Source organism: Pseudophryne corroboree, chromosome 10, assembly GCF_028390025.1.
Source record: "Pseudophryne corroboree isolate aPseCor3 chromosome 10, aPseCor3.hap2, whole genome shotgun sequence".
Classification (NCBI taxonomy): Eukaryota; Metazoa; Chordata; class Amphibia; order Anura; family Myobatrachidae; genus Pseudophryne; species Pseudophryne corroboree.
The window spans coordinates 362,784,886-362,799,115 of record NC_086453.1 but is presented as its reverse complement, the minus strand read 5'-3'; the positions used below and the strand labels follow the sequence as shown (position 1 = coordinate 362,799,115).

General features: G+C 44.7%; 1 protein-coding gene across 1 annotated transcript in view; it reads left to right on the top strand.

Annotated features, from left to right (window-relative positions):
- LOC134965669 (nicotinamide N-methyltransferase-like) overlaps window positions 1-13,900 on the top strand; it is a 112,573-nt gene extending 98,673 nt beyond the window's left edge. The window contains exon 3 of the mRNA XM_063941994.1: window positions 13,480-13,900. Within this exon, the coding sequence (XP_063798064.1) occupies window positions 13,480-13,900 (421 nt within the window). The remainder of the gene's footprint in view (window positions 1-13,479) is intronic.
- Window positions 13,901-14,230: the final 330 nt, after the last annotated feature.

Here is a 14,230-nt window from a genome sequence, read left to right as displayed (position 1 = left end):
TCCCAGGAAATGGTGTTTTATCCCAACAGTCATTCGTGTCCATTCATCACAAAAGGTCTCAGTGTGGGGACCATACTTCCCCCACATTACTAACCGAGCAGACCCTCGGGGTCTGCAAGCCTCTTCAGTCTGAACCCTGACTGCTAAACGTCCCTGTGTTGTGCACTTGGCTTCCATTGTGGACCTTTTTAACACAGAAAAAACTTCCTAAAATGCACCAAACACAGAAGTCTACGGTGGAAGTTTTCCAAGCTCTTCCACCAGCTTCTTCTGCTCCGAGTACAACGAATCCGCCCCTTTTAGCAGACGCACGTAATCGTTGCAGGCCCTACCAGCGAAAATTCCTTACCTTTATTTTTTTACACAAATCACGCTTGCATGTGCTCCCTACAACACGCATGAGGGCAATTTACGCATGAATATACGACCTCATATCACGTTGCGTTATTGGTCACACATACAACCGTGCGGTCCAATCGTATCACTTATAGACACTTGTTGCCTACAAATGGTAGGATCATTGGAGTCTCCCTACTGTGCTCCAGAACAGCCGGAGTGTAATACCACGAAAACTTTATCACACTTCGTCGCACGTGTTCACCAAGACCGTGCACGCACGTTTTCACCTAGACCGTGCTCATCACGTATTCACCTAGACCGTGATTCACCAAGACTTCACCAAGAGGAGTTCAATACACTCATACCGTTTTCAATCCACTATCATTCTATAGTTTTCTGATCAGAAAAAAATAATCATTTCCCGTAATCTGATAGCTCTCCCCAGAGGTATTACAGTAAAGTAAGGTATTTAAACTAAATCTTGGAAACTGAAATCAATTTGTGCTATTATCGCCTACTAAAACATTACTATCGTGTGATTTGTATTACGTGGACGTACCCAGACGCTCCGTTGCGTAATATATGCTCCGTGCGTCGGCCCTTGCGTCGCGTACGCTAGTCCTGCCCTTTGTTAGGGACATGTGTACGCAAGCCAGATATATCCACAGAAATACAACTAACACGTTTATATCAATGTAAATGATCTTTGACTGTAATCATCTACCGAGCACCACACAGATCTTTCCTTGTATCTTTAGGCAAAGCCGTGTGCGTGTTTTACAATTTTACCCCTTAACGGATTATTTTTACTTTTAACTACCAATAGCAACAAATCTTTCTCAGCACGTTATCAATTATAAATGGTAAACAGGAAGGTGAGATGTGAAAATACACAGATGAAAATGCAATTCTAAATTAATCTAACAACATACATTGATGTAAGCACGCACATATAGATATTACATATATGTACTAATCACTATTACATACAGATGTGTCCACTATTACCTTTCTGAAAACAGAGCTATGGTAGTAAATTTGGCATGACATATATTCCTTGTGCTTTTGTGCCGTCATATTGTGCCGTGACAATTCGTGACAATTGATAGTTTCACCACTGGGTGGCCAGTGCATCACGTAACATAGCTTTGCACTAACATTGCTGTTAAATAGACACTGTAATCAGTATGGCCAGCATTAAAGTCTAATTGCTAATTGTGTAGGTGTGAAAATCTCAGTGTGAGAGGCCTTTGAAGTAGACTCCTTGGGGGTTACAGATTTTATCCTGGCTGGGGGATGTTACTATCAGTGACGTGCGGTGGGCACGTCCCTGCTTACTATACAGTATGTTGCTCAAAGCACAGAGGTGAATGAAGTCTAAAGTGAAATTAAATAATAAGTTAATAAAAACCTTAGTGCTATAGAGTAAAAGAACATATTATAAGATTTTGCAATGATAAAATATTTCCAAATAAAGGGCCTCATTACGAGTTGATCAGACGAAGATGCTTTTTTCAGCCCGTGCGACAAACTAACCTCCGCCTATGGGGGTTGTTTTTTTTTCCCATACCAAGGCTTTGATCACTTGTGCAGGCCTGTTATGGTAAAAAATGTTGTGCAGTTTCTAAGTAGTTCTGGAATTAGGGGGTCATTATGACCCAATCGCAGCGTGTTGTCGTTCGCACAGCTGCAATCGGGTCCCTACTGCACATGTGCGACGGCCGCTATGCGCACGCACGGCCATCGACGGGAAACGACGCTAGAACCGAAAAAAGCGATCGCTGCAATGATCGCACGAAGATTGACAGGCGGAGGGGGTACCTGGGCATCAACTCACCATTTGCAGCCATTTTCGGGGGAAGGGGGGGAAGAAAACACGGGTGTAGTGAGAGAAACGCAGGCATGTCCAGGACGGGTGTTTGACGTCAGAGCCAGGACCGAACAGGCTGAAAACGTTGCAGCAGGTAGATAAGTCACCGGCACCCCTGCACTGAGGACACCGCCGGCACTGCCCACACTGCTGGCACCCCTGCACAGATGACACTTCCGGCACTCCCACACTGCTGGCACCCCTGAACTCCTGCAATGAGGACACCGCCCTCACTGCCAGCACTACTGCAATGAGGACACCTTTTGCACTGCCGACACCCCTGCCCTGCCGGCACACCTATTGCTAGCACTCATGGACTGAGGACACCTCCCGCACTGCCGGCACCTCTACACTGAGGACACTTCCGGCAACCCCACACTGCCGGCACCCCTGAATTCCTGCAATGAGGACACCTCCCGCACTGTCGACACTGCCGGCACACCTGCACTGGGGATACTGCCAGCACTCCTAGACTGAGGACACATCCCGCACTGCTGGCACCCCTGCACCGAGGACACTTCCGACACTCCCACACTGCCGACACTGCCAGCACCCCTGAACTCCTGCACTGGGGACACCTCCCACACTGCCAACACTGCTGGAACCCCTGCACCGAGGGCACTTCTGGCACTCCCAAACTGCAGACACCCCTGAACTCTTGCACTAAGGACACCTCCAGTACTCTCGCACTGCCGACACTGCCGACACCCCTGCACTGAGGACACCACCGGCACTGCCTGCACTGCTGACACTCCTGCACTGGGGATACTGTCAGAATTCCTGCACTAAGGACACCTCCCGCACTGTCGACACTGCCGGCACACCTGCACTGGGGATACTGCCAGCACTCCTAGACTGAGGACACCTCCCGCACTGCTGGCACCCCTGCACCGAGGACACTTCAGACACTCCCACACTGCCGACACTGCCAGCACCCTTGAACTCTTGCACTGAGGACACCTCCCACACTGCCAACACTGCTGGAACCCCTGCACCAAGGACACTTCTGGCACTCCCAAACTGCCGACACCCCTGAACTCCTGCACTAAGGACACCTCCAGTACTCCCACACTGCCGACACTGCCGACACCCCTGCACTGAGGACACCACCGGCACTGCCTGCACTGCTGACACTCCTGCACTGGGGATACTGCCAGAATTCCTGCACTAAGGACACCTCCTGCACTGCCGACACTGCCGGCACCCCTGCACTGAGGACACTTCCGGCACTCCCACACTGCTGGCACCCCTGAACTCCTGCAATGAGGACACCGCCCTCACTGCCGGCACTCCTGCAATGAGGACACCTTTTGCACTGCCGACACCCCTGCCCTGCCGGCACACCTATTGCTAGCACTCATGGACTGAGGACACCTCCCGCACTGTAAAGCATGAAATGCCAAATATTCCATTTTTAAATTCTCTCCCTTTATTGACTTTTCACAGATCACCGGACATGAATCCTATCGAGCTAGTGTGGTCTCAAATGAAAAGTTATATTCGTTCTCAATGTAAGCCAAGGACAAAAGAGCAACTGATTGATGGCATCAATACATTTTGGAAAAACGTACTTACATTGGAGACCTGTAATAATTATGTAGACCATTTATTTTCTGTGCTGCCTGTGATTATAGAAAGAAATGGACAAGCCAGCTGCATGTAATTGGAATGGATCATATTGTCGACAAAAAGAAGGTTAACAGTCATTAGGTCGACCAATATTGGTCGACAGGCCATATGTCGACACATCAAAAAAGACAGTACGCAAACGAATAATGCATAGAATTTGCATTAAGGGCCCTTTACCTATCGTACTCATCCTTTCTGCAAATGCTTGAAATATCAAAATTAGACTACCTGCTTAAATTAATTAATTTGTTATATTTTATCTGTAACATGTACTTCACCCTAGTATTACATTTGTTATGCAATCTTGAAAATTGTTTAAAAAAAAAAAGTAGTCACCTCTGCAACACTGTATACTGTAATTGTGTATGGATTGTACAAAGCATCCAAGTGATTGCATTCAGTTTTGTCTAACTTACAGTATATTTATACTATTTAGTTGGAATTATTTTATCATTGCAAAGTCTTATAATATGTTCCGTTACCTTGTAGCACTATTAGGTTTTAATTAACTTATTCTTTAATGTCACTTTAGACTTCATTCACCTCTGTGCTCTGAGTAACAAATAACTCCAATTTTTGCATTAATAAACTGAGGCTCTGAATTGCTAAAAGTTCACTGTTTATTTCAAATTCCAGGACAGCAGCCCTTCCCCCACCCAGAATACATGTTACTGTGCTGTATCTCTATTCCCCAAGGAATCTACTTCAAAGGCCTCTCACACTGAGATTTTCACACCTACACAATTAAGAACTGGACTCTAAAGCTGGCAATACTGTACATCAGAACAACCTGAATACAATCACACACACAAAGCGATTTAGGCTGCTTTTCTAATTGATTTGCTGAGTCACTTAGAAATACAGCACAAATCGCTATGTGTGTATGGACTATAGCGATAGTGATGTGCGTCCCTGCATGCTTGAAAGATCTAGTCATCACCCATGTTTTCTCTATTGCAAACACGGGCAGTGACAGATCGCTCAGCACACATCGCTGGTGCAGCTCTGTGTGCTGAGTGATCTTGCTGAGCCCGTGTGATCACCGATATCGCTGGGCAGAAAACCACTCAGCGCATACATACTGAGTGATTTTCCGCCTGCCCAGCGATGTCAGCGGGAGTGAATGGTTTTGCATAGCAGTCGCTTCCTGCTGAGGTGTCCTCAGTGCGGGAGTGCCAGAAGTGTCCACGGTACCATCAACCAAGTGCAAGGAGGACATCTCCCGCACTACTGACACTCCTGCACTGGGGATACTGCCAGCCCCCCTGCACTGATTACACCACCTACACCTCTGCACCGAGGACACTGCTGGCACTCCCACATGTATTGGAGATATATTAATACTTCACAATTAGCTGCCGCTGCTGATATTCCCGTGTGCCTGATGGATAAATTGCCCTGCACATATGGATGTCCATGTTGCTGCCCACGGTGCTGTTGGTGGCTAGAGGTGGGAGGAGAAGCCACCGGCATCCTTGATTCTGCTGACCGGAAGTCTGACCCGGTCACATGCTCGTTGCCAGGGGTTACATGCTCGTTGCCAGGGGTTACATATGCTTTTTGCCATAGGGGTTATATGCTTAGAGCCAGGGGGTTACATGCTCATTCTGGGTAGCGCTGGGTAATGGTCTAGTAATACCCCTGGCATCTGTCTCCTATAAGGGCCGTCTTCCATGCTGTCTGCATGGAATCTGCAGCTTCCAGTAGTAGGTATAGCCTAAGCATCTATTGTGCCGGTGCCCCCCCAGGACTCAGCCATTCCGGCTGCAGGCTTATAGCTGATCAGGCCCTGGGTCTCATGTTTCTTCACCCACTTGTATGGCAGGCAGAGCACCCAGTGACTTATTATGGAGCACAGCCCAAGCACAGGACTGATTTGTGGCAGACAGGCACAGCACCCACTTGTATGGCAGACAGAGCACCCAGTGATTTATTATGGCAACACAGCCTCAGCACTGGACCGATTTGTGGCAGACAGACGCAGCACCCACTTGTATGGCAGACACTGTCGATCTTCAGACCGGATCCCAGTGAAATATATGTGGTATTGAAATACCAAAAATTCTCTCTACTCGCACCTTAACCACCAAACAATTGCAAAAAATGACAAGTATCAATAGTGCCTTTTAGTTAGTATCATAATTTCTATATTGAATCTCTGTGTGGAGTTTGTATGAACTCTTCATCAGCACATTATCAATCACAAGGAAAAAGATTTTTTTAAACATATAGGCAACATTGAGCCAGGTACATGTTGGAAGTTAGTATGAGAGATGTATTGGAAAAATATTAATACTTCACAATTAGCTGCTGCAGCTGATATTCCCGTGTGCATGATGGATAAATTGCCCTGCCCATACGGCTCATGGGGGTCATTCTTACCCGATCGCTGCTGATGACCAGCCGCTGCGGGCCGTGTAGTAATGAGTAGCTCCTGGCCAACACGCTAAAGCTGCGCTGGCTGGGAGCTACTCCTGAAGTACAAAAGCATCGCCGCTGTGCAATACTTTTGCACTTCTGCAGGGAGGGGGGGGCGCGTAACTGACCTGCAGGGCGGACTGGCCCTGTGCTGGGCATCCCCCACATGTCTCTGTTCCTGATCGTAGCCCTGCAAAATTTTGCAGGGCTACGATCAACTCGGAATGACCCCCCCATAGCTGCAATTTTGTTAGCAGATGGGCAAAACCATGGGGGTCATGCAGGCCTGATTGCACGCTAGGTTGTTTTGCTGAGCTGCGATCAGGATATAACTGCGCATGTGTGTGCCCCGCAATATGCAGGCGCGTCGCACAGGTACAAAGTGGATCGTTGCTGAGCAATGGATTTAATGAAGAATCCATTCGCACAGACAATCGCAAGGAGATTGACTGGAAGAAAACATTTGTGGATGTCAACTGACCGTTTTCTGGGAGTGTTTGGAAAAACGCAGGTGTGTCTATGCGTTTGCAGGGTGGGTGTCTGATGTAAATTCGGGGCAAACACTTTAGCCTGTTCGTGTCCGGAATTGACGTCAGACACCTGCCCTGCAAACGCTTGGACACGCCTGCGTTTTTCCAAACACTCCCAGAAAGCGTTCAGTTGCCACCCACAAATGTCCTCTTCCTGTCAATCTCCTTGCGATCTGCTGTGCGAATCGATTCTTCGTTAAATCCATTGCTCAGCAATGATCCGCTTTGTACCCGTACGACGCACATGCGCATTGAGGTGCATACGCATGTGCAGTTTCGACCTGATCGCAATGCTGCAAAACAACCTAGCGTGCGATCATTTCGGAATGACCCCCATGGTTTTGCCCATTTGCAAATAAAATGCTGCTAGAATCAGGTCTGAACTACTCCCTCTAGAATCTCTTTATCAGACTTTCTGCTTGCTCAGTTTCTGAAAATGCCACCTGCTGTCTGAAAAGTGGTACTGCACTATATTTCAGAGGAGATACACATGGCTTGCCGTGTATATCTTAAGAGGAAAGCTTATCTCGTGCCATGAACGGCAGGCCATGATACTTTTTTCAGAAAGGTAATAGTGGACACATCTGTATATGAGACCTTATTCAGTGCTTCTAATTTGCATATGAATGTGCTTTCTAACCATCTGTGAAGGCGATTTCTTTCACTGCTGGGAGAGAAAGAAAAAAAACCAAAACCCAGTTACACAGGTTCATTTGCATTTCAATGGCCCATCTCACAAGTAGCAGAGTTAAACAGTCTACACTGGGGAAAGAGAAAAGAAACAAAACAAAAAAAACCCACAACTTTGTTTTATTTGTGTATTTCCTAAATCAAATATTCATTTTACTATTAACTTATATGAATCCCCATCTGAACTATTTATAATTGATTTATGATATGGATTAGATAAATGCATTAAAAACTCATTAAATGATGATTTCTTTTTTGACAATGGATGGCTGATTATTTCCCGAGTCAACTGAAAATCAGCCATTCAGAAAAAAAAATTGACCTTCCCAAAATGGCCGCTGTTCCTCCCCCTTCCACATCCATGAGGGCTACACAAAATGGTGGACAGACCATGCTGCTTCTTTTGTCACAAAGAAAATCATAATTTCAGCCCCTAAAGTTATTCTAGGCCTGAGCTAAAAATAAAACTATCAAGCCATGTAGAGCGACCAAAAATACTTTTAAACCTATTTAAACAGACAAGCAATCCAATCTGCGTGTGCAGTTGGCACCAAATAGAATTTAAAACCAGATTTAAATAAGACAATAGCTTAATGTTCCTACCTTCCGGTTCCGGATTCCACCAGCACTCCTACAGCGTAGCGATGCAGACACTTATCTCGTCAGCACTACAAGATACTACCTTTCCTCCCTTTGCTGATCGATAAAATCTGCGCGCTTTCGCCTGACTGCGGATATGTGGAGGAAGGACGAGCCCCCAATTGATAGAGTCTATTATCTACCTTTTAACATTAGCTATATACTAATACCGTGTAGCCGTATTGGCTGCAAAACCACGTGCACGTGCTACGCACTCCGTGCGCTATTTGCGTATGAAGACCTCGCACGTGGTACGCAAATTAAGTACACACGCTGTGCTGGGTGTACGGAATACACACAGCGAGCGTACACACAGATAATAAACTTTATAAACTTTAAACACAGAATATGCTTACACTGTAAACCTTAATAACGTGGTCCTATAATGGTGTAACACTGAACCTTTGTGAGTATGCAAGCTGTTTGAGCAATTGAGATACTCAGAAACCCTTTGTACTAGCTAGAGAAACACAGACACCCTGCTGAGGTTCCAACACCTTTACTAACAATATCTAGCTATGTAAAAAGGGGAAAACAGTTAACAGTTCATACACTACAGACTAACATCAATATCTAAGCAGAATAACTACACATAAATATACAATAGCGTCTTAATCCTATACAATAACAGAGAGAGAGAGAATATGGCAAATACAAACAGAGAATAAGTTGGTTACAGAGAGAACTTACACACATGGGAATGAATCGCAGGCGCAATCTGGAAATCCAGCTCCCAGTTAGTCAATTATGAAAACCATTGTGGAAAGAAGACTGAGCTGGTCCAGTCTGGCTGTTCCCTATTTACACTGCATACAGTACACTACAAAGGGCCCTACACTCTCATTGTTCATTGGACACAGGAATCTGTCTTTACATTATAACAAAAGGTCATAGGTTTGTTTGAACAGGTGGGCTGTGACTATTTCAGACTGCTCAGGTGGGAGGGAATCTCAGGATTCCCAACACATGGACAATGAATCGCAAATATAGTAAATGTCCAGAAACTACTTATAGACATAACTATATGCAGGAGCGATTAATCTCTACCCAACCAGCACCGGATTGTTTCTAATAAAATGTTCTTTAGTTATGTACCAAACACCACTGCTCAAACCCTGTCTGACCCTTCGTATCATGCAAAGAGGAATTCCTCTGTCCAGTGACCAGTTACATTAAACAGACTTACAGTTATTATTAAGGGGAACATTACTTATAAAACATACTATTTGGATTTACTATGTAACGATTGAGTCGCCCGCTAGACGCACACAAACTCTACCGTAAATGCACATAACACGCGCCAATGCGCACGGCCGTAGAAGCTCCATTACGCAACTGCGAATATGCGCACGCACGGGAGAGAATGTGCACGTGCAGCGGGCAAGCGCATGGGGTTAACATATGGCAACATGAAGCATGATTTTTTTCGACTTTGACAGTACAGGGACAATTTGTGGCTGTAATGGCACAGAAGGTCCCACAGGGGGCGTAAGATGTGTCACAAGTGTATTTAGCATACTTGAAAACGTTGCCCAAGGTGGGTCTTGGTTGACCACAGGTGCAGCGGGTTGACTGGGAGATGTACATCACTCAGTTTCTGAACCTTCAGCTATTTCCCCCTCAGATAAATCAGTGGTGCCAACACTGCCTGATGCAGGAGCATCTGCGGATTCCTGCCCTGTAAGGCAGACATTATAGTGAATGTAGCCTGAGAGCGTAGCAGTACAAAATAGCCAGACAAATATAATACCTGCAAATAACCCCCTTAGTTATGTGTCAGCAAATACAGCACACAGAGGATTTGAGCGGTATGGGATGACTGAAATACACAGTGAAAAATACTAAACAGTATAGGCTTTGTAGCACTCTATATATTAATGAGACCCTGACGCACTTAGCCCCCCAGGGTATAGAAATATAGTGATAGCAAGTAGTGGGATACATAAATAGAAACCACACTGCAGCTACAGGCACATTCAGTCACAAGTACAATGTAGACATATTACAGATAAACAATAAACTGCACTGGACTAGTAAATCACACACACATATATATATATATATATATATATATATATATAAAACAATGCACAGTGAACACTGGATGTATATCACAGAATACTTGTACTATATATTCCTATAGCAGTACACTTGTTCTTAACTAACACTGTCTAAAATTACATGTAAAATACTTAAGTGTCTGTAAATGCACAGCGCAGAGAATGCCGGTGGCTTTACAGAGGAGACAGTGCCCGGCAGTCCCAAGGATCAGCGCAGCTCTGTAAAATGGTGCCCAAACGCTGACAGGGAGTGGGTGAGAGAGAGAGATGCAGCTCCAGGGTGGGAACACCAGCAGTAGATGGCGCCCGGAGCTGGAGGAGGGGCTATAGGTCAACGCCTTATCCCCCCAGCTGGTCCTCACCACCAGATACTATGGAGTCTATGTTAAATGGATTTTAGTAAATCCGACCTGTGCTTCTTGCCATGGTGGTTATAGTGGGGTCGCTGCATAGGACTGCCTAGCGCAGCACCACCTGTTAGATGCAGGCACCAACTTACAAACTGAGCTCCAGTGCCTGGAGGCGGGGCTACAGAGGAGGCGGTGCAATGCATCCTGGGAACAGTCAAAGCTTTAGCCTGTTGTTGCCTTGGATCAAGATCCAACTCTACATCCCAATGTTATTCCTTGTGGAATATCAGTGTACCCCGCTGCAGAAAAGATATTAAAACAACAGTTCCACAGTATATTGCTATCATAGATTAACAACACAAGGGAGCATTAAGGACCATTGATGAACTGTACTGTATATGTCCTAGAAGTCACCAGGGACACTTAATGAACAAGTCTCACACAATTATATTTGTATTTTATTGTGTGATTTCTTTGTATTTTAATATGTATGTTTAAAATAAAATGACAGGTATATTTTATAAAGTATCGGTCTCCCAATGTTTACGGCTGAGCATGCAGCCACTGTATTATATGTTTATTGTAGTTTACAAGAAGCACAGTGCTTTACTTTAAATTAATTTGTCTGAATGGAAGACACTACTAATCTTGTGGTTCATAACATAACTCTGCTGAGTAATAAGATATTGTTAATCAATTAATTTGGGCAGTGGGTTGAGGGTTTGATTGCCACCATGGCCCTTTGTGGAGTTTGTATGTACTCCCCATACTTGAATGAGTTTCCTCTTGGTGCTCCGATTTTCTCCCACATCCCAAAAAATATATTGGTTGGTTAATTGGCATTCAACCCAAAAAAACCCGAGTGTGTGTGTGTGTGTGTGTGTGTGTGTGTGTGTGTGTGTGTGTGCGTGTGTGCGTGCGCGCACGTGTACATGGGCATACGAGATCGGCCAAATGCTTCTTAACTGCCATCACATTCTATGTTTCTATATTTCTTTAAAATAATGCAGATGTTGTAGTTATGTAATTTCAGCAGGTATGGTAAATCACACTTGTTATTTTGGGGCTATTTCAGGTTGGATCGCAAATGCGATTCAATCTGAATTTTTACGATTGCCCCGTGGACGCATGCACAGTACCCGTCCTGCACATGCATCCACACTTTTTGTTGGGGGCTGCAGAAAAAATGCAATTGCCTCTGCCTGTCAATCAGGTACAGGCGGACGCTGGGCGGCGGGGTGGGCAACGCTCTGTTTCCAGGGAGGATACGGAGCATTGCAGTGGCTGTGCGGCGGAAACGGGGCAGAGTCGGACAAACGTGGGCGTGTCATGGACGTGATCACAGCAGTTGCATGACGTCACACACAGTTGCCGTGATCAGGGAGAAGGTGCAGGTAAGCTGCGTCAGCAGGAGGCTTTGAGTATTTCTACTAACAAGCAGAAATTGTGATCACTCACAATTTCTGCTTTTTGAAGGGGGTGGGGTGGGGGGGCACTCCGGTCAGTATGCTAGGAAAAGGATAGCAAATTCTGCTGATTATTAGAATTTGCTATCCTTACTGAATTAGGCCCTATATCATGTATTTTATGATATTCTAGTAATTTCTCCATTCACTAGGACTGTATCCAAAAATTATATTCTTCCTGAATCAAATCTATAACACAGAATGAAATAAATAGGTTCTATGCATTTCCCAAGTAGATATTAGGCAGAATTAGTAACCCCTCATTATGTGGGAAATGCAGCCTGAAGCTGTTACGGTTAACTCAAAAAGAGAGGCAATTGCAAAACCACCTGTCAGGATCCCAGTGATTACAATGCCGACACCGGAAAGGCAGTGAATTGATGGTGCCGGAATACCAGAGCAACAGGCTTTTTTCCCCTTCCCTCTGGCGCAGCCAATTATGCAAACTCTGCATCACAGGCTGTACAAGAATGAGGAGCTGAATGAGCATCAAGAGCCAGGCAAGTAAGGGAAACTTTAATGGGTTCTTTGTGTGTGATTGAGGTTAATGGGTGCTGTGAGGAGGGGAGTTAATGAGTGCTGGGGGTGAATGGATTAATAAGTACAGGTGACAGGGTTAATTGGTTTTGAGCGTGAAAGGATAAATAGGTGACGGGAAGGGTAGGGGGTAATTTTTGCTGTGAGGGGGGTTAATGAGTGCTTGGAGTGTAATGATAAATATGTGCTGGGAGGGTATGGGGTAGGAGGTAATTTGTGCTGTGAAAGGGCTTAATGAGGGAGATTGGATTAGTAGGTACTGGGTAGCAGAGGATTGGGGGTGCTGACAGTGTGGACAAATGTTTTAATGGGTACTGTGAGGGTGAGTTGATAAATGGATGTGCAAAATGACTGTGTCCAAATTGTCATAGACCAAGTGTGGTTTTATGGAAATGTTTTGAAGGGGTGTATTGCGAAATCAGGGCAGTGATTAAAATTTTTGCCTAGGGTGCCTAGAACCCCCACACCAGCCCACATTCCAATCATAATTGTACATGTCACTAAATGCTTCCACTAACCCAAAAGTAGCACAAATGCTCTAAGATCGACATACCCTAATTATATTGTATGAGGATAAGCAAAAAAGAAATCTGATGCTCTGATCTTCTTCAGTCTTATTCTCTGCTTTATGATTTATTTTAGCTGTGTTTTAAGCAGAGAATAAAGCAGGTAGGAGCTGTGTGTTCCGGATAGAGGTATCCAATGGCCACCTGTTTCCCACCACTACCATTTAAAATGTTACTGAAAGATTAAAGGGGAGTCTGATTGAAAATGTAGAATAATGACCAATCTCTACCATTTTCGAGGAAAACTTCTAGAAAACAAACAATGCCTTCCTAAATTATACCTTCCCACCCATTGAGTCTCCATATAAAACTATATCCTATTTCTCACGTGGTGACATGGCTAGTCCTAGATCCCAGTGAACTTTATTGTGTTTGTATATTTCAGTGACCAGTGTCAGGACAAAGACATGACATTGAAGACAGCAATAACAAAGATCATGAAATGTGACATTGACAATGAGAATCTCACAGACCCGGAGGTGCTCCCACCAGCAGACTGTGTCATCAGTACAGCTTTCTTGGATTTCATCAGCAAAGACCAAGATGATTATATAAATAATTTCAGAAAAGTTGTGAAGCTACTAAAACCTGAAGGAACCCTGATATTGTTTGGGATTTTAAATTCAACTTATATGATGGTTGGGCAGGACAAGATACATGTGTTCAGATATGATGAGAAATTTGCAAGAAAAGTTCTCACTGATGAAGGGTTTGTTATTGATCACTGTGCAGTCCATAAAAAAACAGCAGATAGTGACCTCATGGACTATGAGGCATTAATGTTTATTACAGCTCATAGAGAGTAATAAAGGCCTGATTCTGAGTCACATGCTGTGTTGGGTGCAGTTGAGCATTTTCTTTATACTGTGCACGTGTCTAAATTGCACTGTGCATACATCCTGATTGTGTTTGTACACAGATGAAGTAGCTTTGAAACACGCATGTAGAAGTCTAGAGATGAGCGCCGGAAATTTTTCGGGTTTTGTGTTTTGGTTTTGGGTTCGGTTCCGCGGCCGTGTTTTGGGTTCGACCGCGTTTTGGCAAAACCTCACCGAATTTTTTTTGTCGGATTCGGGTGTGTTTTGGATTCGGGTGTTTTTTTCAAAAAACCCTAAAAAACAGCTTAAATCATAGAA